Source organism: Myotis myotis, unplaced genomic scaffold (genome assembly GCF_014108235.1).
Source record: "Myotis myotis isolate mMyoMyo1 unplaced genomic scaffold, mMyoMyo1.p scaffold_m19_p_4, whole genome shotgun sequence".
Lineage (NCBI taxonomy): Eukaryota > Metazoa > Chordata > Mammalia > Chiroptera > Vespertilionidae > Myotis > Myotis myotis.
The window spans coordinates 32,907,138-32,934,169 of NW_023416346.1; the positions used below are offsets into that span (position 1 = coordinate 32,907,138).

The window sequence follows — 27,032 nt, forward strand, 5'->3', positions numbered from 1 at the left end:
CCCCAGAGGGCAACATAAAATCTGAAGGGTATGTGTGGAGGGTGGAAGACCCAATGTAGCTAGGGAGCTGGCCCCTGGATTTTCTTCACTCCACCTCATTTTATGTAGCCTCTTAACAAAGATGAATCAGATATGGCCCCTGTCCTCAAGGAGGTCACAGTCTAAGTAAGGAAGTGTCCTGTTGTCCCTCTTCTCTCTCATTTACTGCCTTCCTTCAGAGCTTACCTTTGAGGAAGTGTAATTGCACCAAGTTGCTGACACTAATAATGAGAATGAACAGAGAAAATTAACTTGGCAAACCACAGTTTTGTTCTATTCCCACTTGAGTTTAGGACTGACTTCCAGAGTGACTTTCTCATATCCTGGCTTTTTCCTTGGCTCACTCAGTGTGAAGCTCAAAGCATCCCTGCATTTTTTTAATTTTTGTTAACTACCATCCACTGAGTGCATATTACGTGCCAAGGCCATGCTAAATGTTTTACATATACTTTTACATTAAGTCCTCATAAAGCCACTTTGAGTTAGGTATTATTATATTTATTTTACAGATGCAAATCTGAGGCTTAGAGAAGTTAAATAATTTGGTAGAATTGGACTGCCAAGTCTTTTTGACTCTAGAGCCCAAGCTGGTAATAATTGTGCCTCTAATAATATTCACCATTTGCAATATTGCAAGACAATGCAAACCAAATTCAGATTACATAGCATATGCTTCATGTTTTAGGATGCTTGGGTGTGTAGAATTTCAGGGAGGGAAATATTTAAAAATCAGCTTTATCCTTTTCCTAAGCTAGATTATGTGTGATAATTTTTTAAAAATATTTTTATTTTTTTCAGAGAAGAAGGGGGAGAGAGAGAGAGATAGAAACATCAATGATGAGAGAGAATCATTGATTGGCTGCCTCTTACACACTCCACACTGTGAATCAAGCCCCAAACCAGGGCATATGCCCTGACCGGGAATTGAACCATGACCTCCTGGTTCATAGGTCAATGCTCAATCACTGAGCCATACCAGCCGGGCCGTGTGATAATTTTTAAAAGTAGAAAAATCCTTTTGCAGACAACTTAAAAGGATAGTGTCATAAACAGTTCCTTAACCAGGTAACATTATTGTAAATAGCACAGTAATTTATATTTCTTTTGTTAAATTACACATTAAATAACTGCATTGATTCTTCAGTATGAAATTGTTCTTTTTTGGACTCTGTCTCACTCCTGTTAGGGAACATTTCAACTGGTCCATTTTTGAGCAATATTTTTAAATTAATCTTTAACAATATTATTTAGTTATTATATAAGTATAAATACCTTCATCAAAGAAAATTAGAATAGGAAAGCAAAAATAAAAAAGTCACCCGTAATCCTACCACCTTGTTGTAACTACTGTTGATATTTGGAGTAGAACTTTCCAGACATTTTCCTTTGTGGAAATTTATTTATGCAAATAGTTTATTTTTATTTATTTATTTATTTTGCAAAAATGGGACCATTTTAAAACAATCCTCACCCAAGGAGATGTTTATTGATTTGAGTGAGAGAGAGAGAGAGACAGAGAGAGAGAGAGAGAAACAGAGAAACATCGATAGTCTGCCTCCTCCATGTGTCCCAACCAGGGATCAAACTAACAACCTAGGTATGTGCCCTGACAGAGAATCAAACCCACAATGTTTTTGGTGTACGGGATGGCACTCCAACTAACTGAGCAACCCTGGCCAGGCCATTCTACTTTCTTCCTTGCCTTTTTTTTCACTGAAACACATATTAGGAGCACATCTCCATGTTCACAGATATATATTTACAAAATCATTCATAATGACTGCACAGTATTCCACTTATAAATGTACTGTACAATATTTTGCCAAATAATTCTTCTTGAATATCTAAGTTGTTTCAATTAGGTTTCTCCCTTCGCTGCACTCTGTCATGAGTCCCAATATTGTTCCAAGAATTTACTTTGGGTACATGCAAGAATCCCAAATTATTCTCCAAATTCCACCTTATAATAACTTTTACGTAGACCTAAAGAAATTATCTGGCTAGCATTACACCAGAGCCTATGATTGACAATACCTCCTTATAAACTCAGAGGGAACACTGTAGAGACAGATGGCAAAAATATTTCTCAGTCATTTTCTCAGTATGATTTCTACTGTCAATAAGAAAGCCCTGTGAGGGACAGAGAACTTAAAAAAGGTGACGTGAAAAGATGAGGTTTGGAGCAAGACAAGTTGAGATTTGACTATGGCTTCTGTCACTCATTAGCTAGGGGACTTAGATGAGTTATTTAGTCTTCTAAATCTCTGTCTTCTGATATGTAAAATAGGGATACTAGCATTTGTTTCATAAAATTCCCAGTAGTATTAGCGTTCTAATATGTAAAGAATCTAGAACAGTGCCTGACACAATAGTGGGTGCTCAAAAAATGGTAGACGTACACAAGCTATTACCATTACTTTTCCTTAACATACAGAACACTGAGGAAATATCACCTTTTAAAAAATGCCACTATTGTAAATGTGTTCAAGAAGAATGGTGAGAAAGCTTACTGATATAAACAGGATGGTTACTGAAGCTGTAAGCAAGATACTATTACCAGAATATTTTTTACCAGTTTCTGAAGAACACTGACCGTGGGATCACAATGTGGTTTTAAGTCATACTGTGATTTTGATGATAAACTTCAGATACAGCCTCAGAGAAGGAACACCAAGCCCTTGACTTCGCCTTTATGAACTTTATAAAAATATTTACTACCACCATTGGACATGCATTCTGCTGGCTACTAAACAAGTTTGGCTATGAAAAATGACTATGGGATAACTTCTACAATATCCATAATTTGACAAAATGGATATATTGTCCAGTAGACTAGGATTTATTTTAAGGCTCCCAAATATGGCCCCAAGGTTCTTTATAAAATGTTGCTTTGTTCTCCAACTTCAATGGGGCAGAGCAATTAAAGACCATGTCAAGACAAGAAAGGAAAATAGTAGCAGATAGAGCAAGGTGTTGAGACGGATCAGAACCCAGGTGACTCTTGTTCTGTTTTAAATCATTTTTTATTTTCAATTACAGTTGACATACATCATTATATTAGTTTCAGGTGTATATCCCAGGGACCAGACATTACATAACTTAATAAGTGATCACCCCCCAAAATCCTGCACTCGTCCAGTTCCACGCCTAGTTATTGGAATATTATTGGTTATAGTCCCTATGCTGTACTGTACATCTCATGACTATTCTGTAACTACCAATTTGTACTTCTTAATCCCTTCCAGGTGATTTTTTGAACAAAGTCTACAGATCATGAATTTTAGGCAGATTTGCAAATAAGGTAGCACATGCTCTGTAAATAGCAGCTGTTGCCACAAGCCAAAGGGCAATATTTACATGAATCCTGTCTCAAGGTCTATGGATCAAGCTTTGACCTTTCCAGCCAAACTCAGAGACTTGGTAGCACTTTCAGCCATGTCATCTTGAAAAGAAAGAATCACATCATACACACATGGAAAATTGCCAATGTACAAATATATTCTACCCCCCAAAATTAATTTCTAAATTTTTGTTTTGGAACTTGGGACACATGTTTGCACAGAAAAGGTGTTATAAAAGGAAGTGACTTTCCTAGATTTCCTCATAAGAGTACATTTAGCCCACAATGTAACTGAAATACTGTGCATTGGCCCTGAGAAATACAATGGAATGAAGTACCCTTGCAAGCAGCAACACATCAACACACAACAAATATTTCTTGAGCTTTTCCCTTTGAAGCCCCAGGCAATGAGAAGGGAATTCAATCCTCCCATAGCTGCTGTTTGCTGAAAAAGAAATTCTCTACTGTCCTTGTCTGTAAGGGTCCTTCTCAAGTCAGGTGGATGCATGCGTTTCAGCATCCCTCTTTTTCAGTGCTTCTTGAACTTTCTCATCAAAGAACCCTTAATGACTGAGAAGATTGAATAGGTAGTGGGGAAAGGGCAGAATGTCTAACTGGAAGTCTCTCAAGCTTTTGTTTGGAGAAACTTCAATCTGTGCAGTGCATTCCTTGACACATCTGCACACTTTAATAGAAGAAAAGTGTTTAAAACAGTTAAGAGAGTAGATTCCGTCCCACTTTTTGACTAAAGTTGATGCTCCAGAAATATGAACCATTTTTATACTGATACTCACTGTACCTGTTAGACAGTATGCTTGTGTACTTCTGGACGAAAAACAAGGGCATCAGGGGGAAGATGTGAGGTAAATGAGTTCTTTTTTTTTTCTTCATCAATCCTTCCACCCCCTCTCTCCACCCCCACTAGAGCTGTCTGCCTGCTCTCTATGGACAAGGAAAACAGTGTGGCGATTGCCAGGGATGGAGGGGGGTGGGGGAGATAGAATAGAGTATGGGGGGAGGGTTTAATGGTAATGGGGAAAAATAAAATAAAAAAAATAAAAAAATAAAGTAAACGAGAACACAATGAAAGTAAAATCAGAGCAAAGCTAGCTAGCGCCACCAGCCTCTCCTTTCCCCTATCAGAGACACATTCCTTCAAAAACCAGTGTCTTGCTCATAGCTTTTTCTCTGCAAAACCAGTCCCAGGACAGGATCTCACTCACAGTAAGGTGTAAATGACCAATAATAGCTAAAATGTCACACTTTTTTTTTTAAAATATTAAGAGTCACAACTTTAAACCAAAAAGGAATTTAAGGTATTATCTCCAGGAAAAAGGGATATATTTGGGGGGGGGGGCAGCAATTGTATGCCTTTCTGCTTTTTGCAGAATTCACACTTGATTTCAAATTAGTAATTTACCAAGGAATGTTGAGGGAAATTAATCATGATTTCTTTACACTTTGGAAAGTATTTGCTTCATTTTGGAAATTATAGGTTTTGTGACTGTTTGCTATGTTTTTCTCTCTTTTGTCTCTGAAATGTAAAAACTAGGAGGTAAATCTCCCCGTTATTGATAAAAATAAAGGGCAAGGAGAAATAGAAACGGCAATATTTAATAATTGATATTTGCACACTGTTGCACCCTTTACAAAATGCTTTTATATTTGTGATCATGTATATTTTTGGCACTGAATTATTACTAAATAATAACGAGTATACAAATAGAACACCCGCCAAAAAATCACAGTAATTCAATCTAATTGTTAACTTTAGGCACTTACCATGAGTTGCCCAGGTTCTGTGGGGACCTTGACCTTGCCCCCAGGATTTTTACAGTTCAGTCGTTATGGCAAAAGAAAGGCAAATTGGCTATTTGAGAGGTATGAATTGAAAATAGAACACATATGCGTAAAACCCAAGAGTCATTTTTTGCCTTGGAAGTGAATGTTTGCCGCTCCAATGGAGATTCAAGGAGTGCTTTTCCTTGTGCAGAATGTACAGAGGTGGGAATAAGCACCACCGATCCCTTCTTGGACCAGGGAAAGGGCAGTCCGGGGGGAGGAGGAGGGAGGGAGGAGATTCTGTGTTTTACAAATGGTGAGAAAGACCTTCGCCAGTACAGTTATAAACAGAGGAAAAGTTCTTTGTGCAGGAAGGGGAAAGCACCTCGATGTACAAAGAACAGATTTAAGGGAAAGAGGTTTCCTTGTGCACACATCTGCGAGGGGAGCTCAGGCTGACTGTTGGGGGCTTCTGGGAATGGAGGTTTGAAGGGGGCTGGGGGTTGTGGGTTCCCGCCTCCACCCCAGTCCATGTCCCGTACTCAGGCAACAGTTGGTCGTGCGGGGCCAGCTCGGGCTCGGAGTGGGGAGGGGGAGTCTCGCGATCGTTGAGGGGGGGGTGGGGAAAAAGGGGAGGGTGATGGGGGGGAGGCCATGACGTAGGGTGGGTGGACGGAAGTGGGGCAGGGTTGAGGGTTATTTAAAGAAGGGGGGCCGAGCGCAGGGGTTGGAAGCGGAGTGATTCCCCACCCCTGCTCCATCTAGCTCTTTCCAGTGCAGCCTGTGCCGCCGCCCAGGAGCCCTCGTCGCTTCCTCGCCTCTGCCTCTCTGCTTTTCCCGCTCCAACGCCATGGAGCAGGACACCGCCGCAGTGGCAGCCGCCGTGGCAGCCTCGGATGCGACCTCCACAGTCGTGGTCGTAGAGGACGAGCAGGGGCCGTCCACCTTTAAGGAGGAGGGAGCGGCCGCCGCGGCCGCCGAAGCCACCGTGGCCACGGAGCAGAGCGAGAAGAAGGAGGTAAGTCGGAAGGGGGTGTGTGTGTGGGGGGGGGGGGTGTGGGGGGTGGAGAGAGATCCCGTGCCGGCCACTCGGAGGGCCCCAGACCCCGACCTTTTTGCGCCGACAGGTACCCACGAGCTCGGGGGGATGGGGGTCGCAGGCGCGGAGTGGGGTGGGGGCGGCGGCACAGTCTATAGCGTTCGCTCCCCTCCCCCTTCTCTTCTCGCCGCCTGGAGGGCGGGGGCGGGGCTGGGGCGCGGGCGCTGCGCGGGGTGCAGGGCGCCGTTATCCCAGGGCTCGGGGGCTCGGGAGCCCCTTCGCAGCCCCCAGCCCCCTTCACATTCCCGGAACTGGGGTAACGCGCGGGGTGGGGGATGGGGCCGTGCAGGAACCAGCCTCCGCCTCTCCCTCTCCTCTCGCTCTCTCTCCCCCTCTTCCCGTCGGCCTCTGCCTGGGAAATCTGGGCCCTTCAATCCCACACTCGCGCTAAAGGGGTTTTGCTGGGGCTTATTTTTTCAAATTTGAATTTCAAGGTGCCAGTGGTTGGGAGGCAGAGGACGATCGGGGAGACTTTTACTGCCCTGATTGGCAATGTCGGCCTTTTGGGTGGCAGGGGAAAGAAAACCACATCCCTTGTTCGGTGGGTCCCCGCCTGCTGAGGTGGGGGGGTGTCACCCCGAGAAAAGGAGGTCTCTGAGTCGGACCCCCTCCCGCCCCAGTTCAAATCCCAAACTGAGGAACCCTGGACGCTGGGCTTAGGAAAATTTCCAACGTGTGCACCCTCACCCTCTCCTGCCCCGCCCCCAACGGTTTAGTGTTTCACTCCAGGGCCACCCAAATGGTCCCCCAATCCGGCCCCAAGCCTTTCGGGTTTCTTCCTCCCTCTCCTAGTAGGCGCTGCTGGCTCCTGGACACAGGCAGGTTAAAAAAAAAATTTTTTTTTAAACCCAGCTTCGCCAGGATGAGCTGCTGCTAATATGCACGAGGGGACTGCTCAGACACGTATTAAAGCCAAATCCAGAAAATATGTATTATCTCCATAAGGCGTATTTCATGTGGATCGAGACTTGCAAATAAAACTATGAAAGGAATTGCAAAATTGAAATAGAAATAGGATGGGGCATAAGGATTTTTGATGTATAACAACATTGTAGAATAGATAATTTATGGGTGGATTTTTTCCCCCGTTTATGAATAGACATCACAATTTAAAAAACGGTGGGTAATTAAAATTATGGTTAAGAGATCTCAGTGGCTTTGTCTGAACCATTATATCAGACTATGACCAAATGAAAAGCTTTTGAGGGAAATTTACATCTTTTGCTATGAATTAGAATAATTTTAAATTCAGCATTTGCTTAAGTGACATACTTTACTGTTACAAGGTTGACTAGACAGAAAGACAATTGTGCTAAATGAAAACAGTAGAAAACATGCATTTTAAGATCCATGTGATACTTGGATCAGTAAGACAATATTGATGATTAAAACTGGGCTAAGTACCAAGTGTCAATATAAATCAAATGTTGGGAAATTCAGAAACCCATCTAATATGTCTTTTATTCCCCAGGCTGGGCAAATGTAACTGCTAAACTGCCTTTTGTATGACTGTAAAGGTTGTTGAATTTCCATGTTGTATGCATTTTTTGAATTGTGAAAAGAATGAGAATCAATGAAAATAGCCTGTATAATAAACACTGAGTTGATATATATTCAAGAGCTCTGTAGCCTCATCAGAAAGTGCCTTAATAATGGAACCTTATTTGTCCAGTCAGCGTAGGGAAGTGAGATGCTGCATGGCAGGAACTTTCTGGGTATCTGAAGTTGACTACTTTACTCATTACATCGTTTTATTTTTATTTTAAAATTCCCTTGACATATAAATAGTACCAAAACATCTACTTAAGTTTTTTTTTTCTCATTTGTACCATTTCTTCAAATAAACTAATTTGGTAACCCCCGAACAAAACAAAACAAAACAAAACAAAACACACTAAATATATTACACATTACCTTGACTCCTTAAATGATGTACTAACAGTGCAAATTAACCTTTTCCTCATTTTCATCAATTATTGTACTCTATACAAAGGCATTTAAGATCTAAGAGGTTGTTTCCCTCAATTAAGTAACCACCTCCCAGACACTTTCAGTATTGTGTTGATTTTTCAAAAATTTCTCAGCCTCCTCCATCAATTGTCAAGCTGTTAGCTATCACTTTTTAAATACTTCATCTACTTTCGTTAGAATTTTTTATGATAATGGATGTAGATGTAAAAGATCAACAGTAACTGTAAAATACAAAAATACAATTGTTGCAGCAGGGAGAGGGAAGTAGTTACACCTGAACACCAAGGAAAAAGGACATTACTGTGGTGGAAGTCACATTTTAGTCCTGGGCTCCTGCCATCCCTTCTTACTGTTGACAGTGTGCCTTCTTCTAGGGGTCTTTCTCATGCCATTTGCTGCTGTTTTTATTCTCTGTACTATGGGAAGCCAGATTATTAAGCTTGCTAAGAATTGTATATCAAATAAAAGAAAATAGGCTCTGAATGAGAGCATTTTCATGATGCATAAAGTAGATGAGATTTAGTGGATTGACTTGTGACAGTTAGCTACAGAGAGGTACTTTTGCTTATCTTCTGGTTTTTCAACTTTTTGAAGATGGGTATTTTTGCTTACCTTCTGGTTTTTAAACATTTTTTGATGTAAGTGATAGTTGGATAACTTCACTGCTAGGTAATCTGTAAACTGGAGCTGGTATTTTTGGTAATAAAAACATCAAGAAACAGGTCATGATCTTTTAAGACAAGGCATCTTGATGACCTTAAGCTGCATTCTCCTGGTATCTCAATTACCAGATGATAAAATCCATAAGGAATTTATTAGAATAGCACAGGCACTTTTTTATCTTTTCTTGTATGAGAAGCATATTTTTGAAAACACACGTATACAAATAAGAAGGTGTAGAGGGTAGGTTTAGAATTTCTTGTGGAAGATAGTGCCAATTAAGTAATTGCCCACAGCTTTTAATAGCACTGTTCAAGATTAGGAATTTTAATTAGCATATAATTAAAATTTTATGGTATTTTACTGCAAGGTAAGCACAAAAAAGTAATAAGTAAAATGTTTTTCTAATATTAAAGCCTTAATTTTTTATAAATCCCACATTATTAGATATATATTTGTATATATGAGGTAAAGTAATTTTCACTGTTTTGAAATTTGAAAATGACTTCATATAGCTTTTCAAGGAATAATAAAAGTGTGGGGTTTGTTACCCAATTTTCCTTTAATTGTCGCTTTGAAAATACAAAAGGACTTATAGTATATGTGACATTTTAAAAGTGTGTGGTTGAGGGGATTTTAGCAGTTTTCTGTTCTTATCTATCCAGGATTACATTCAAAACACCTCATACTAGTATAGATTATATATATAATGCTGTAAATCAAGATGGCTGTTATTTGGATTAAGAATAACTGAACAATATCAGATCAGTGCTCCAAAGTAGAACCATGACCAGGATCAAATCTCCTGATTTTTGTTTGGATTTCCACAGAATAGAAATTTTAGTAAATCTTGGAAGATATGTACAATAAATATTGGAGCCATGTTTTTCTTATGTTTAAGGTTGCATTCTGTTTTTGATTTATGCTCTCGGTTTTCAGGAAAAGGTTGACAAAAAAACATGATAAAATGAACATAATTTATTTTGTTTTCACAAACAGATTTGTATTTTGACTTGTGCAGTCTGTGTTAAAATTGAAATACTCTCAGATTTGGTACCAATGGGTAGATTTATGTTTTTACTATTTTATTTCTTGATTTCTTGCAGGAAAGGACTTGTATTCTATATATGGATTTATATTTACAAGTACAAGTTTGTCTTTACAAAGCATAGAATGCATGAGATAAGCCCCCGGATAATTTCAGTATTTTTAAATGAAATTAAAGCTGATTTTTTTTTTAGTTTTCACTAAATTACAATGTTTTAAATACCAAAGGTTAATAGTTAATAGCCCTGAAAAACTGCTTCTACAAAATATTTAAGTAATATAAATAGCTAAAATAGTTTTCTTTCCATTTGGAGAAAACATAAGCCAAAAGTTTTAAACTGTACTAGTTAATTATTTTAAATAGAAATGATCAATTACATTGCATTAAAAAGGTTAAATATTCTAATTAGAATATGGAAACAATAAGACATAGTGTCTTTTCAGGAACAGAAACCACATTTTTTTTTTTCTTCTGAAACTCTGGCTTTTTTCCAATACTAACATAAAGTGTTAGTATTAATATTTACTTTCCTTGAATTCTTTGGTTTGTGGTTGATAAGTATATTCTAGATTTATTATTTTATTATTTTAAGTATATTCTAGATTTTAAATCTTCTATTCAATGATTAAATTTTCTTATGCTTTAAATGAAAAAAATAGGCGAAATGGTTCAATGTTTCTTCTTTTGTTTTTTAAATATGTTTTTATTGATTTTTAGAGAGAGAGGGATAGGGAAAGAGAGGGAAAGGAAGAGAGGGAGAGAGAAAGAGTGGGAAAGAGGGAGAAAGAGAGAGAGGACGAAAGAAACCTTGATTGGCTGCCTCCTGCATGCCCCCTACTGGGGATAGAGCGGAAACCAGGGCGTGTGCCCAGCAACCTCTCCAGGCAAGGGTTGGTGGTCAACCAACTGAACCACAGGGGGCCAGGGCTCTCCTTTTGGTTTTTATTTTATTTAATATTGTTGCTGTGGCTTTCACAATTTTTTGGATTTTTTTATTTGACTTCAGGTGGATTAATCATAAGCCCTGCTTCATGACATGCTGTTATCATTGGTCCATGCATGGCTCTTATTTATTTATTTATTTATTTATTTATTTATTCATTTATTTATTTATTTATTTAGTATTTAAGTAATTTTTGCTTTCTTCACATGAGAATATTGATCACTTTTAAGGCCTTGCTTTGCAATTTGATGATTTATTTTCTTTGAAATTCTAGAAAAGCGTTTCTCCATTTCAACTCAAAATTGCTGCTAAAGTTTCTAAGTCTGAAAAGGAAATGGACCCAGAATATGAAGAGAAAATGGTAAATATTCTTGGGTAGGATAGTGAATATACTGTAGTTGATTTTTATAGAGGAGAAGCGAAAGATTAAAAAAATACATGTGTATATATAATGAGTACAGAATCATAGATTTTAGAATTGGATTTTTTGTTGAATAAATGAATTTCCACATTCTCAGATGAGGAAATAAAAGAGCAGAGAAACTATGGAATATTTGGGACTAGAAGCCACAGCTCTTCATTTTTGTTCAGTGCTCTTTACCCCATAATAAGGTGTTTTGTGCTAGAAGTACTTTATTCACTAAGTGAAAATACCTGTGTCAATATCAATATGGCTAAAAGAAAGCAGGTCACAAAGCCAGGCATATTTTTTGCTCCCTCTCTCCATTGCTTTGGATTTATGAATGCTACACATTATGAAACATGTAATATGGTAATATGTCTTCTGAAGGGAAGGATATTTCCCTGTGCGTGAAAATATTACATGTTTAAGCAATATAATCTTAATTTATGCTCACCTACTGCTTTGCTTTACATTTAATTATTTAATTTTTAGTCACTAAAATCCATATTTTAGGTTTAATTTAACTATAAATTTTTATGCTTGGGATTTTTTAAGACCAGTGAATTTGGTAGACTCAAAGAGAAATTAACAGGTAGTTGGAACTGAGTTTTTTTTTTTGTTGTTGTTGAGGGGTTGTTTTTGCAGTGATATTTTAAAAATAAATAGATGCGAAATGCGTTTTTTGGTGCTTCATAGTGATTTTATAAAAAAGTCCATTCCTTAATGTTTAAGGCCATAGCTAACATAAACAGTTAATGTTTTAACAACTCAAAAAACAACATTCCAGTGAGGATAACATAAAATGAAAAGGTTTTGGCCTCCTTCCAGCTACCGGTCTGAATATATTTGTCTAATTCTTGTATTTATGTTAATGATCTCTTGTAAGTTTCTGGTGTTATTAATTATGCATCCTTGATTAGCAATCAAATATTCTCTACACTGTGAATAAAAAAATCATAATTTTTTCTGTATCTGGAATGAAACATATCCATCTTTTGGTCTTTTAAGAATTTTTACTGAAAAAAGTTTTATTGCATTTACATGGTACAAGTTCTATGACCTTTTACAATGTATTGAGAAATTATATATCAATTTTTGGTAGTAAATATACTATTTCGTGTGTGTGTGTGTGTGTGTGTGTGTGTGTGTGTATGTATGTACTTTCCTACAAATCCTGCTTACTTTCGGGGGGAAAACTTTATATACTGTTAGCATAAAACATAATTTTCCAGATCATTGTAATTGAAGAGAAAAATGTTTATTGCATTATTGTACCATACCATTGAAAATGTTTTGAGACAAGGTGACACTGGATTCTAAGATTACAGTTATTTCTAGAAGCAGCTTGAAAATTCTTAAGAGTTCAATTTATATATATAATGTTTAGTTTATATTTTCATATCTGGGAAACATGATATATTATGATAATTTTGTTAACTGTTCAAGAAAAGAAAATCATTATGGTTTGGTAAGAGGATTTGCTTTCTGACCACAACTCTTTAAGTAGGGTACTTCTTATTGGGGGTATTTACTAAGTCTGGCAGATCATTTGGCTTCTATTCAAAATATTTGAAAGTACCATTATCAGATTTGGCTACCTACTAGTTGTGGGAGCTTGAGCCAAGTTATTTACTCTCTCTGTACCTCAGTTTTATCATCTATAACAGGGGAAAATACTAGTACCTATCTCATAGGTTTATTAAGAGAATTAAATGGGTTAGTATGTTTAAAGCTTAGAGCAGTACAAATTAAGTACAGTATAAGTGTTTATTAAATAAATTTGAATGAATAAAAAAGAAAATCATTACTTTTTATTTTGTTTTGTGAACTAGAAAGCAGACCGAGCGAAGAGATTTGAATTTTTACTGAAGCAGACAGAACTTTTTGCACATTTCATTCAACCTTCAGCTCAGAAATCTCCAACATCTCCTCTAAACATGAAATTGGGACGCCCTCGAATAAAGAAAGAGGACAAGCAGAGCTTAATTTCTGCTGGAGAGTATGTTGACATCTCTCTCTACTTTCTTCTCTTCCTCTTCCTCCTATTCCCCCTTCTCCCTCTCCTCATACAATCCTTTCCCTCTTCACATATGCAGTATAATCTTATGTTAAAAAATAAGGTTATTGTTAGTACAGGTATGTTTCATAGGCAATAATATTTTTTTCTCACTAGCAGTTAATCCGTAAAAATGTAGGCTGGTTCTACCCACTTCTGAGCAAGATCCTAGGTAACGCATTGCCTTTTTTTTTCATAAAGGATATTAGCAATGTATACTGACTTACTTGACACCTTAGCATTTGGGTTGAATATGAAGGTGTTTCTTTTTTCATCCCAGCTACCGCCACAGGCGCACGGAGCAAGAGGAGGATGAAGAGCTACTCTCAGAGAGCCGGAAGGCATCTAACGTGTGTGTTAGGTTTGAGGTGTCACCTTCATGTGAGTACTTCATCATTTTTTTTCTAATTTGGTTTTAGAAAAATTGTACTTGATTGTATTAATGAAAGTATGAGATATCCTTTTTTTTTCAGATGTGAAAGGAGGACTACTGAGAGATTATCAGATTCGAGGACTGAACTGGTTGATTTCTTTGTATGAAAATGGAATCAATGGTATTTTGGCCGATGAAATGGTAAGGAGTTAGTAGCCAAAAATGCATTCTCAGTTATCAATAATTTTTTTGTAAATTTGAAATAGCTGAGCTGATTTTATTTAGTTATTATAGGATGAAAGGGATTTGTAAAGCCAAGAATGGCTTCTTTAAGTAACCTTTAGAACATATATGTCACTGGCCATAAAATTGTTTTTTTAAAAGTATGTTTTTATTGAGTTTAGAGAGACAGAGGAACGAGAGGGAGAGAGAAACATCCATGAAAGAGAACCATCGATTGGCTGCCTCCTGCACGCCCTCTACTGGGGAACGAGCCCACAACCTGGGCATATGCCCTGACTAGGAATGGAACTGGGGGACCTCTAGGTCCATGTGAGGACACTCAACCAAGTGAGCCACACAGGCCAGGGCTAGCCACAAAATTCTTATTGAGAGTTGCTCAAATGGTATTAAAAAAAACCCCACACAACAAAAAACCCTCCTTGTACTTTTGTTTTTGTTTGCACTTTGGCTTCCAGAAAGCTCAGAGCCAAAATGAATGCCAGAATGGAGCATCTGTGTTAACCTTTAATGGTCTGCTTATTGTGTGTCCTTTGTGCCTTATCCTATTCTTTAACTTTTAGTCTTATTTTCCTTGATCCCTCTTTATTTCTATTTCACTATTAATTTCCGTTCCATGTTTTCATCACAGGCCACCTGAAACGAGTTTTCATTGTAGGCTATCTGAATTCATTTGGGAAATGAGGCAGGGTGTATAAGCCAAACACTAAATGAATGAATAAATAAACCAAACAATAAACAAATGAATGCATGCATGAATGAATGTAAATGCCTCCATGTGCGAGCAACCAGAAAGTGAATAGATGGAATAAAGAACAAAATAGTAAAGAGCAATGTTGAGTCTTGACAGTTGAGTGCCAGGTGGGGGTCAGGAAGTAAGCCACGAAATGACATATAAATAAAATGATCAAAGATAAAAAGTAAGGCTATTTAAGATGCTAATTTAGCTGTTCAGGGGAGTATCTAAAGGCCTAGATTGGTATTTTAAGACCAAAGAATAAGATGAGATTTAAGAGAGGACAAGGAGAGTTCTAGATCTACATGACCCAGTGAGACTCATTTGCCTAACTACTCTGAAGAGTCTTCATATTGAACTTATACTGACACAAGATACGATTTAATTACTAAAAGGGAAAGATACTTTAAGGAATATAGAAAAATTGGGGGGAAAACAAGAAAAATACTAAAAGTAAGTCATAATTCTGCTACCCAGCAATAACCACATTGAACATTTGGGCATATTTCTTTTTAGTTTTTTTTCCCCTTCAGGTGTATTTATTTTGCATAGTTAAGATCGTAGTGTATATATAATTGGGTATTTTTATTTTTTTCACATTCATATGTATTTTCAACATACTTTAAACATTTTTTTATAAAAATAATTGTTAGCCCTAGCCGGTTTGGCTTAGTGGATAGAATGTTAGCCTGTGGACTGGAGGGTCCCAGGTCCGATTCCGGTCAAGGGCACATACTCAGGTTGTGGGTTTGGTTCCCAGGTTGTGGGCTTGATCCCCAGTAGGGAGTATTCACAAGGCAGCAGATCAGTGATTCTCTCTCATCATTGATGTTTCTTATCTCTCTCTCCCTCTCCCTCTCTGTCATCAATAAAAATATATTAAAAAAATAAAAATAATAAAAATAATTGTTAGTTACTGCATAATAATCCTAGGGAGGTGCTAACCATCATTTTATTCATTTCCTCCCTTATTGCTTGTCATTTGGATCAGTTGATGTAGTGTGCATGTGCGTGTACATGTGCGTTATATAATAATGCTATTATGAGAGCCCTTGTAATTTATTCTGTACCTGAAAATATTTTCATAAGTTTTCTAGAAGTGGAGTTATTTGGTTAAAGAATATAAACATTTTAAGCTTTTGATGTGTAGCATAGAAAACTGAAGCAGACAGAACTTTTAATTTAGGTTTATAAAAGAAAATATATATAGTACTTTGCATAGAGATAAAGCCAGAAGTTTTATTTATTTATTTATTTATTTATTTTTGCCAGAAGTTGTTTTAAAAGGCCATACAGCATAGGACATTGTTCCTTTTCCCATGGTTAAGTGGTGTGTTCTTGGTGCTAAATATATTATTTTTAAAAGTCCACTGGGCTGGATAATCTCTAATATCCTTTATGGCTTAAGAGTTCTGTTATGTTCTGTTCTTTTATGGTTCCTTAGGTCTTCAAGGGTGTGAGGTACTTCTACAGAGCCATATGCCCCTTGACATGCATAGTCTGAATATTTCATGCCTGTGTTGTAGTGTTGGGGACAATGGGTAAGAAAGACTGGTATCTAAGCAGGCTGGTAAAATAAATGTGTCTTTGTGAAATACTCAAAATTCTTAATTTTGAAACTGGTAGAAAAAATTATATAGTAGATTGTTTGCTTTTTAGGAGTAAAAGTCTCCTAAATAGAGAGTTGCTTTGTTGAGCAACTTTCTAATTGCAAGTTCTTGGTTTCTTTTTGTGCTCACAGTAACTATTGAATTGGTATGGTTATTCACTTTTAAAAAAGCAAGATTTTTAAACTTTTCCCTATGTGAGATAGTTGACAAGTATCTTTTGTAATGTTGTTATTAACAGAATGTTTCATTAAATAAGAAATGTTCATGGATATTTTTTTCCTTATGATGATAATGCAGGGTCTTGGTAAGACTTTACAAACGATTGCTTTGCTTGGTTACCTGAAACATTACCGAAACATTCCTGGACCTCACATGGTTTTAGTTCCAAAGTCTACTTTACACAACTGGATGAATGAATTTAAACGATGGGTCCCATCTCTTCGTGTTATTTGTTTCGTCGGAGACAAGGATGCGAGAGTAAGTGACAAACAGGTTTATAAAGGCAATCAAGACTAACATATTTCTGAGGTTAAGTTGCATACTATTGCCATAAAGACAACTACTACTACTACAACTAAATAACACTTAATTTGTGCTTACTCAGACTCTGTTTCAGTGCTCATTAATATACATATTTCATTCTCACAACACTCTTATGTGGTAGATGTATTACTTAATAACAGACAATCCATTATTTTGCTTATCTTCATTTATGGTTTTTCTGTTATTCCTCACCAGAGGATATTTTTTCCATTGATTTTTAGGGAGAGTGTAAGGGAGGGTGAAAGACAGAAACATCAATATGAGAGACGCATTGATTGATTGCCTCCTGCATATGCCTCAACCCGGGGCCAGGGGTCTAGCCCTTGACCAGAATTGAACCTGAGACCCTTCAGTCCAAGGGCCAATGCTCTAACCATGAGCAAAACTGACTAAAGCTGCATTTACTTTGAAGTAGCTCATTAACTTAAGCATGTTTGAGTTGTACTTTTAAGAGACTTTTCATTTAAAGACATTATTTTATTGACGGTGTATCTCATCAGTAACTCTTTGTGCTATTTTGACACCAGAAATGTGTAAATTTGCATGACATAAAGTTTTATATTTAGGTTTTTGACTTTTGACTTTGACTGGTATACATGCATGCACATGCACACACACACATATGAATGGAACCTTTTCAGTTTGTACTGAGAGCCTTGTGTTTTGTGTTTATGCATAGACACAGCTTTCAGTTTTGGTCATTGAATAGAAAAAATATATGTCTGCATACATTCTTAGATACGAAACTCTGAGCTCTTGTTTAAATTAGCCTTTTGTCAATCTAATAGGCTACAATTATTTTGGGAGTGTAGAATTATTTAAAAAAATAAATTGTGCAAAAATACAAAAATTAATAATCAGCTTAGAAAACATATTATTAAACTTTGTCTTTATTTTTCCTAAAGAGAGCATAGTTTAGAGTATAAAGAGTTATTCTGTTTAACATATTTTAGATAGGTTATCAAAATATATACTCAAAAGAATGGTAGCATAATGAATTATGTAATTTTATTTTTGTCATTTTGCTTGAAGAAAAATGACTTAAATTTATTGAAATTTAACATAAATAATTTTAAATATTGAACTCATACATTTAGAATTATAGACTTGATTTTGCCCTGTGCCTAATATTTCCCAGTAGCAGATTGGTCACTTAGAACTCTTTCTAATCATTACTGTTATTTAATGCAGTGATTTTCAACCTTTTTCTTCTCATGGCACACATAAACTAATTACTAAAATCATGCAGCACACCAAAAAATATATTATATTTTTTGCCCATCTGACAAAAAACTAAGTATAATTTTGATTCATTCACACCAGATGGCTACTGTTGTGTTGGCTGTTGATTATTAATTTTTGTCTTTTTGCATAATTCATTATTTTTAATTTGAAAGTCTAAGGGAAAACAGATTAGTTTTCCCTGACTAAATAGTCAGGTAGTGGATGTTTTAAACATTCTTGGGGCAAACTAGTTGAAAATTGCTGATTTAATATTATATTACTACTTATAAAACTTTGTATTTCTAAAGTATTGATTTCTTTTTCCTGCAATGATATCTTGATGAAGATCACAAGCAAAATAGTAATATCTAGAGCAGTGGTTCTCAACCTTCCTAATGCTGCGACCCTTTAATACAGTTCCTCATGTTGTGGTGACCCCCAACCATAAAATTATTTTCGTTGCTACTTCATAACTGTAGTTTTGCTACTGTTATGAATCATAATGTAAATATCTGATATGCAGGATGTATTTTCATTGTTACAAATTGAATATAATTAAAGCATAGTGATTAATCACAAAAATAATATGTAATTACATATGTGTTTTCCGATGGTCTTAGATGACCCCTGTGAAAGGGTCGTTCGACCCCCAAAGGGGTCGCGACCCACAGGTTGAGAACCGCTGATCTAGAGGCTTGTGTTTTCATGATATCTCAGTAAAAATGTATGTCATTGATTTTCAACTATATTATGTAGAATCAAACAGTTTCATGAAGTATCTCTGAAGTATTTAATAACTTTTAAAGAAAGAGTAGATGCATTTAATTTGTGACTGCCTTATCTCTACCCCATGGGAAGTTGGCATTCTTCTGGTAGCTTCAACATTTTCTTAATTTTGAAAACCAATCTTCAAAATGGTGTTTTTCAAATTGCCACTCAAAGGTCAGGAAGTAATCTTAGTGGGTGGTGATGACAATTTCATAAAACATTGAGATAGAATAGAATAGAAAATAGTAGAGTGTTTTATACATAGTAAGGATATGTATTGCTTTTTTCTATATACACACACTTGAACATGTATGTATATGCTGGATTGCAACCTGAAATGTAATTTTACTGTGGGCCATGGTCAAAAGAGTTTGAAAACCAGTAATTATTAATTATATAAATAATGTGTCTTACTCAACACTTAGACATTGATATTGGTATGTATAGAGAAAATCCACATCATTATGTATTAACAGATTTGAACCTTGGTACCACATGGGAAAGCTATATTGGGCCTTTCTGGTTTCTTGGCCTTTTGTAAACATTATATGAGGTCAATATTTTAGTAATAAAAATTTTATGTAGGCTACAATAATTGTTTAACTGAGTTGCAAGTGTAACAGAAAGAGGAGGGGAGGGTCTGTGGTCGGGCCTTCAGGAACTCACAGTCCTATAACAGTGATGGTGAACCTTTTGAGCTCGGCGTGTCAAAATTTTGAAAAACCCTAACTTAACTCTGGTGCCGTGTCACATATAGAAATATTCATAATTTTTTTGATATTTGCAACCATAGTAAAAAAAATTTATATTTTTGATATTTATTTTATATATTTAAGTGCCATTTAACAAAGAAAAATCAACCAAAAATATGTATAAAATGAACAAAAACAGAAAAACAAACCAAAAATATATATAAAATGAACAAAAAAGAAAAATAATGTACATTTAGGAAAAAATAATAATAATAAACAATGATAATCAAATGGTAGGAAAACTAGAAATTAGTGACTTTTTTGGTGCTGAAGTTTGTCTGCTAATTCTTTGATTGCAGGTTCATACTTGGTGGACTTCAAGGCCAAGAAAGCGCCACTAACTTCATCTGTTAGCGGTTTCTTTTGTTCGTTTTAATATTATTTAATGCTGAGAACAGTCTCACAAAAATATGTTGATGAAAAAATTGTTAGCAAAGCCATCGCTAGGTTTTTTTATGTCGCTAAAAGTGTCAGGTACTCTGTTCCAAGCACTCAAAATTTCTTGTTCGTAGTTGCACTCTTCTTCATTATTCAAATGATTTTGTTCCAGATTTTCAAGTTTTGACCTTAAGTCGACAAACACATGAGTCCAAATGCTACCTTGAAAATCTGCAAGTTGCATCTCTAAATCGTCAATTTGCATCCATTGGAAATCCTTTAATTCCAAAGTACTGTAAACAACTACATTCGGATACTTAATTATTTTAATGGTCTGTTCTAGGCTTCTAAATTGGTCGAATCTTTCGCTGAACTGTTCAAATAACGAGTTTACTATATTCTGGTACATAGTATGGACTCCATTACACTCGTTGTAGTGGCCTTCTCGAAATACTTTTTTATCCAAGGAAAATACTTAAAAGTTTTAGTTTCAATATCTCGCTTATAAATTTTAAGTTTACTTTCAAAAGATTTGATGTATCCAAACATAATGTCAATACTTTTGCCAAAACCTTTTAATTTTTTTTAAATATTTTATTAATTTTTTACAGAGAGGAAGGGAGAGAGATAGAGAGTTAGAAACATCGATGAGAGAGAAACATCAATCAGCTGCCTCCTGCACATCTCCTACTGGGGATGTGCCCGCAACCCAGGTACATGCCCTTGACCGGAATCGAACCTGGGACCTTTCAGTCCGCAGGCTGACGCTCTATCCACTGAGCCAAACCAGTTTCAGCAATTTTAAGTTCTGTTGATTCATGTGAACAGAGAGATCTGTAAAAAACATCAAATTGCTGACCCACTTATGATCATTGATCTGAGGAAAGTTTGTCAGATCCTTATTCTCAATAAAGACCGTAATTTCTTCAAAGCACTACACAAATCGCTCAAGTACTTTACCTCGACTCAGCCATCTCACACTATTGAACATCAGTAGTCCACTGTAGGTTGAATCAACTTTCTGTAAAAGTGCAGAAAATTCTCTCTTGTGAAGGGGTCGAGAAGCTATAAAATTCACAATTTTTGTTACAACTGACATTATATCATTCAATTCTGAGAATCCTGATTTGGCACACAACACCTCCTGATGGCTAATACAATGAAAAGGTACAAGTGGATGTCTAATAACTGCCATAAAGAATTTCAGGAATCTCACATTTTTTCCCACCTTATTCGGTGCCCCATCTGTCGTGACTAACACAATTTTAGAGATATCAATGTTTAAGTCACTGAATGTTTTTATAACAACCTTACATATTTCATTTCCTGATGTACTTATTGGCACTGATTCTAACTTTATCAACTCTTCTCTCATTGTGAGACCATCAGAATATCTAGCAATAATGGCCAACCGAGCATTTGATGTGACATCAGTAGTTTCATCAAGAGAAATCGAAAAATATTTACAACTATTTAAGTCTTTTTTAAATTGATGTTGTACATTTTTGTTAAGATCTATTCTGTCTTTGATAGTATTTCTACTAAGTGGTAACTCAGAAATTCTTTTAATAATATCATCTTTATTTTTCATATCGTGAAATAGAGCTGGTGCACATCTTAGAAATGTTTCCTTAATAAATTCTCCATCACTGAGGGCTTTTCCATGCTGAGCTATGGAGTGAGCAATACAGTAACTTGCTGATGTTAAATTTGTAGAGCATCTTACAAATTTAATGATGGAATTTGATTGACTTTTATAGAGGTGTAGCTGCCTAGAAATGTATTCCTTCCTTTCATCGATACTTTTTTTCAAGAGCTCACAATGATTAGTTTCAAAATGTCTTTACATTCCACGTTCTGCTTATTACCGTTTCATTACACAGTATGCACAATGATCTGTTGTTTCTGTAGACAATCCATACATCTCGGTCCATACGTCTTGAAAGGGTCAGCTACTGCTACTTCCACTTCCTTTATCATTCAATCTTGCTTTTTTATTTTATTTTTTAAATATATTTTATTGATTTTTTACAGAGAGGAAGGGAGAGGGATAGAGAGTAGAAACATCGATGAGAGAGAAACATTGATCAGCTGCCTCCTGCACACCCCCTAGTGGGGATGTGCCTGCAACCAAGGTACATGTCCTTGACCAGAATCGAACCTGGGACCCTTCAGTGCACAGGCTGATGCTCTGTCCACTGAGCCAAACCGGTCAGGGCAACTTTTTTATTTTTTTGATTCTCCATCACAAGTCTGCAAAAATAAATATAAATCACGGCGTTTTTTATAAAAGGTTGATAGGTTTCTTACCTATTAACTTTTTGCAGTGTTGTTGCACCGACTCCTGCTGCAAAACAATTCAAAGATAGTATGTATAACCAACAAATATATGGTGCTGTAATCAATTATCCGACACGCAGAATGTCTCGTCGAGCACTGTTACACTGTATATCTTTTTCTAACCCTCCCACTCCTGTCTCCTAATGAACATGGCGATCAAGTGCATCCGTTTGCCGAATGCACCCGAACGCACGGGAAGCTTACCCGAGGCACATGTTGACAATAACGAGGCCGTTTGCAGAATTGGGCATTTTGTCACTCGAGTAAAAATAAAATGTCATGAGTAAAGATTAATCTCTTCATAGTGCAATTCTTAACCTTTTTATATTAATGTCAATATTGGAACAATGTATCTTGGATGTTTTCATTATGTATCTCTGCTACGCAACACCTATGTACATGTTTACATCCGGTTTTAGAATTGCATTATTGATCATGAGTAACGTGAGTAATAATATTACTCGAGTGATGCCCAACTCTGACCGTTGCGAGAGACAAATATTTGAATTATGCAATTTTTTGTTTCTGTCGATGTGTGTCACCCAAAATGAGTTCGCGTGTCACCTCTGACACGCGTGTCATAGGTTCGCCATCACTGTCCTATAACAAGGTGGCTAATCTTCTATGATGTTACAAACAACTCAGCCCATTTCCTGGGGCCAGAGAATGGTCAGTTTCTGAGATAAACTCCCGACGGGGGTCAGGGTCCTGGCACAGCAACCTAATCAAAGCGTGTCCTGTCCTTGGTCTGTTCTCAAAATGTATTTCTTTTCTGTGTAATGAACCCATCGAGGTATTGTATCTTTTCACAGTCTTGTTTCATCCTCCAGTTTCCCAGGGTCTGTAAGAAAACCTCTTATGTATAGTTAATAAGGTGAACTCTATTCTTATTAGATGCCCTTCCCCTTATCAAGATCACTGTGGTCATGTCCCCTAAACAAAATTATGTCTGAAGGAAAAAGATTATTTAACAGTTTCTTTGAATGAACATTTCAGTTATAATCCAAGAAACCTGGCTCATTCTGCCAAACATGGTTTTTTGACCCTTTTCTTTTCCACTCTGGAGGCATCAAAGATCAGGGACATAGAAACAGGGGATCTGTTCTGACTTTGCTATTGACTGTATGATGTTGAGTAGATCTTGAAGGGCCTTAACTTTGCCATCTATAAAGTGGGAGCTTTTGGATTTTGTGATCTTAAATGTTTTGTCAAGATATTGAAATCTTTCAAGTAGTTAACAAATTTCAAAACAGAGCTAATGTAAATTAAAAATGTGCATATATTCCATGAAACAGTAGGAGGAACCATTAAACTGAGTCTTTCACAAAATCAAACAAGAATTAGGTGTTTGCAGGACAAAATGCGGTCTGACACCTTGGTTCCCTTTATTTTTGTTTCCAATTCCCCAATATTTTAATTAACTTTTTAAGCTTGACCACTTCCAAGGGTGCAACTGAGATCTCTATAAAGGCTTTACTTCTGTCTGGGCAATCCTTTTATACATAGTGGGCACTCAGTGAATATTTGTCGAATGAATTCACAGTGTTTTGGTGCACAACTGTGAATTTATTAAGTAAAGACTTTGCAGTGAACAATTAATTTTGTTTATGCACTGTAATTTCAGATTTATAATACTAATCAACCAACCCTTCCCCAAATAGTTGTTGCTGCTCCCTGTTAACTTCTGTGGTTTTATTTTGACCCATTCATCTGGAATTCAGTTCATACAAGTTAAAAAGCTGTCAGTTAACTTGGCTACCATGTTGGCCACTGCCTGTGAAGATGTAAAAATAGTTTTAAATAATCTCACAGTTTTAAATAGGCTCCTTACTAAGATAGAGCAAGTCCCCTTTATAAAATCACATTTATAGTCTCATAACAACATCAGGAAGTTCACAAAAACATGAATAGGCTTTTATGACCCTTAACCAAATATATGACCTGTCCTTGCTAGAGATCTAAAAGGGTTGAAATCTCTCATGTTTATTGAGTTATTCCCATTTGTTGAAACTATGTCATGTTGGTAATGCTTAAATCTTGCTAAGGATGTGGTATTCAGAAAGCAGTTACTTTGCCCATGTCCTTTTGGACCCTTTGTGATATGAAGAGAAAGCCTAGTAATTTAATAATCTTTTGGTGATATATTCTGTACTTGTTTAAGGGGAGCCATTGCTTCTCTTTTATTGATGAATATATTAGCATGGAATCCCAATAATTGACACTGAAGTATCTTTGTGCCTCAGTTTTCCTATCTTTAAAATGGATGAGTCCAAATGATTCCCAGGGTCTCTTAGAATTTTTAATCTTCTCTTGATGCTTTAATTCTGTGTTAATCTTGTCAGCATACTCTAATATAAGGAATCTTATTTTGCATTAGGCTGCTTTTATTCGTGATGAAATGATGCCAGGAGAGTGGGATGTTTGTGTTACTTCTTATGAGATGGTGATCAAAGAAAAATCTGTATTTAAAAAGTTTCATTGGCGTTATCTAGTCATTGATGAGGCTCACAGAATAAAGAATGAAAAATCTAAGGTAAGCCAGTTCTCAATAATTTTATTAAAGATTTCTTTTACTATTATGCCTGTTTACTTCTCTATATTCAAAATAAAAAAACTGAAGGAAGATTGTGATTTTATTCATGGAATATGAATGAAAATCAGTATTTTAAACAGTTTTAGAGTTTAAATTATTGAATACAAAACACAGGAAAAATTGAGCACAGTTTTTAATGTAATGAAAAATGGGTGTTCATTTGCTATATCTGTTGCAGCCTAACTCTGTTCTGATAATTTTGATATTTTGTTAATATTTGGTGTGCAAATGTCATTTGTGTTGATTTATTTTTATTGAGGAGCTATCTTACTAGTATGTATATTCATCTTTATTAGAAAAGTCATTTCCTGGCATTATCTGACTTGTGTGAATTAGAGTGTGGTGTTAACATAAAAATATATTGTATTTCTTGCCATTCAACTCCACCAAAAGTAGGAAAAGCATCAGTTATTATGATGAACCTCTCTTTGGATCACTGGACTACTTTGAGAGAAACAGGGACAGAAGTGGAGCGGAACCATGACTAGGTGGATCATACTCCTTTCAAATTGGAACTAATACTAGATAAAAAGGATGCATGTTAGGGAATAATTGTTTATTTGAGAGTATTCTAAAGATGTGTATTTTTATTGATAAGATTACTGTTCTTTTATACTTTTTCTGCTTTCATTTGTGTGGCCATATATTTTGAAAGTCAATGTAAGATAACAGGGAAATTGGGCTCAACTCTGCTGCTTAAAAGTTGCAACCAAGTCAAGTTAGAACTTGGCTAGGCATGTAGATGACATAATTGACAGGGTGAGGAAGATATTGTGTAAAGTGACTGGCTTGAATTCCACAGAGTTCTGACTGTTTCTGTGATCCCAAAATGGAGACAATAATTTTTCTGAAGTGGGGGAAGGGTCTCAGGTATGACTGTAATCTGCATTCTTGTAAGTGTAGAAATGCATAGAATATTTTATTCAGTTTTGCTTTACTGAGGCAATGTTACCTGAACTAGGATGTTTTTCATAGAAAATTCCTTTTTAAGATTTATTTTTTAATTATTATTTTTAAAATATATTTTAGTGATTTTAGAGAGGAAGGGAGAGGGAGAGAGAGATAGAAACATCAATGATGAGAGAGAATCATTGATTGGCTGCCTCCTGCAGGCCCCCTACTGGGGATCGAGACCACAACCCGGGCATGTGCTCTTGACCAGAATCGAACCTGGGACCCTTCAGTCCCCAGGCCGACGCTCTAACTACTGAGCCAAAACAGATAGGGCTAAGTTTTATTGTATTCAAAAACTGTATTGGTTGGATAAAGGACTGAATATTGAGTATTCTAATAAATAAAACAGTGTTAACATAACTATTATTTCTCTAGCTTTCAGAGATTGTTCGTGAATTCAAGTCAACTAACCGCTTGCTCCTAACTGGAACACCTTTGCAGAATAACCTGCATGAACTCTGGGCCTTACTCAACTTTTTATTGCCTGATGCCTTTAATTCTGCAGAGGTAAGTTTAAGTCATATGTTTCGAGTATATTTTTCTTATGTTCGCAGGCATATGTTTTTAAAGCATAGATTGAAATTTATAATTCTTTTTTCTTTGTAATTCTTTATCTGTGTGTTTCGGTTTTCTCAGAAAAGAGCTCTTAAGTACAAATTTTTCCAATGGGGATATTTGGAGAAATAGTTTTTTTTTTTCTTTGAGATTATCCTGGCTGTTAAACTTTGCCTATATCACATTGTTGCCACAACTTATGATTTGAGATAGGCTGAGTTCAGAGTAGTGCATTCACAGTTTTCTTTTCTTTTCTTTTTTATTTTTTTAAAATATATTTTATTGATTTTTTTACAGAGAGGAAGGGAGAGAGATAGAAAGTTAGAAACATCGATGAGAGAGGAACATCGATCAGCTGCCTCCTGCACATCTCCTACTGGGGATGTGCCCGCAACCCAGGTACATGCCCTTGACCGGAATCGAACCTGGGACCTTTCAGTCCGCAAGCCGACGCTCTATCCCCTGAGCCAAACCGGTTTCTGCATTCACAGTTTTCTTTTAATCGAATTAGGAGGGCTTTCTGCAGAGTGATTTGGCAGGTGGAGTCTTTAAAATGGTCTTTGCTTATTGTAGGCATTAACATTTGGTGAGTACTAAGGAGCTCATAATATGCGATTAGAAAATG

At 36.4% G+C, this 27,032-nt stretch overlaps 1 protein-coding gene across 9 annotated transcripts in view; it reads left to right on the forward strand.

The window, feature by feature from the left end:
• Positions 1-5,846: 5,846 nt before the first annotated feature.
• SMARCA1 (SWI/SNF related, matrix associated, actin dependent regulator of chromatin, subfamily a, member 1) overlaps positions 5,847-27,032 on the forward strand; it is an 89,333-nt gene continuing 68,147 nt past the window's right edge. For 8 of the 9 annotated variants that reach the window (XM_036305727.1, XM_036305728.1, XM_036305729.1 and 5 more), the window contains exons 1-8: positions 5,847-6,179; positions 11,157-11,243; positions 13,118-13,284; positions 13,622-13,722; positions 13,815-13,915; positions 16,598-16,777; positions 24,683-24,838; positions 26,228-26,359. In XM_036305727.1, coding sequence (XP_036161620.1) covers positions 6,012-6,179; positions 11,157-11,243; positions 13,118-13,284; positions 13,622-13,722; positions 13,815-13,915; positions 16,598-16,777; positions 24,683-24,838; positions 26,228-26,359 — 1,092 coding nt within the window. In that variant the 5' untranslated portion in view covers positions 5,847-6,011. The remainder of the gene's footprint in view (positions 6,180-11,156; positions 11,244-13,117; positions 13,285-13,621; positions 13,723-13,814; positions 13,916-16,597; positions 16,778-24,682; positions 24,839-26,227; positions 26,360-27,032) is intronic. The other variant, XM_036305731.1, reaches the window with a different exon arrangement.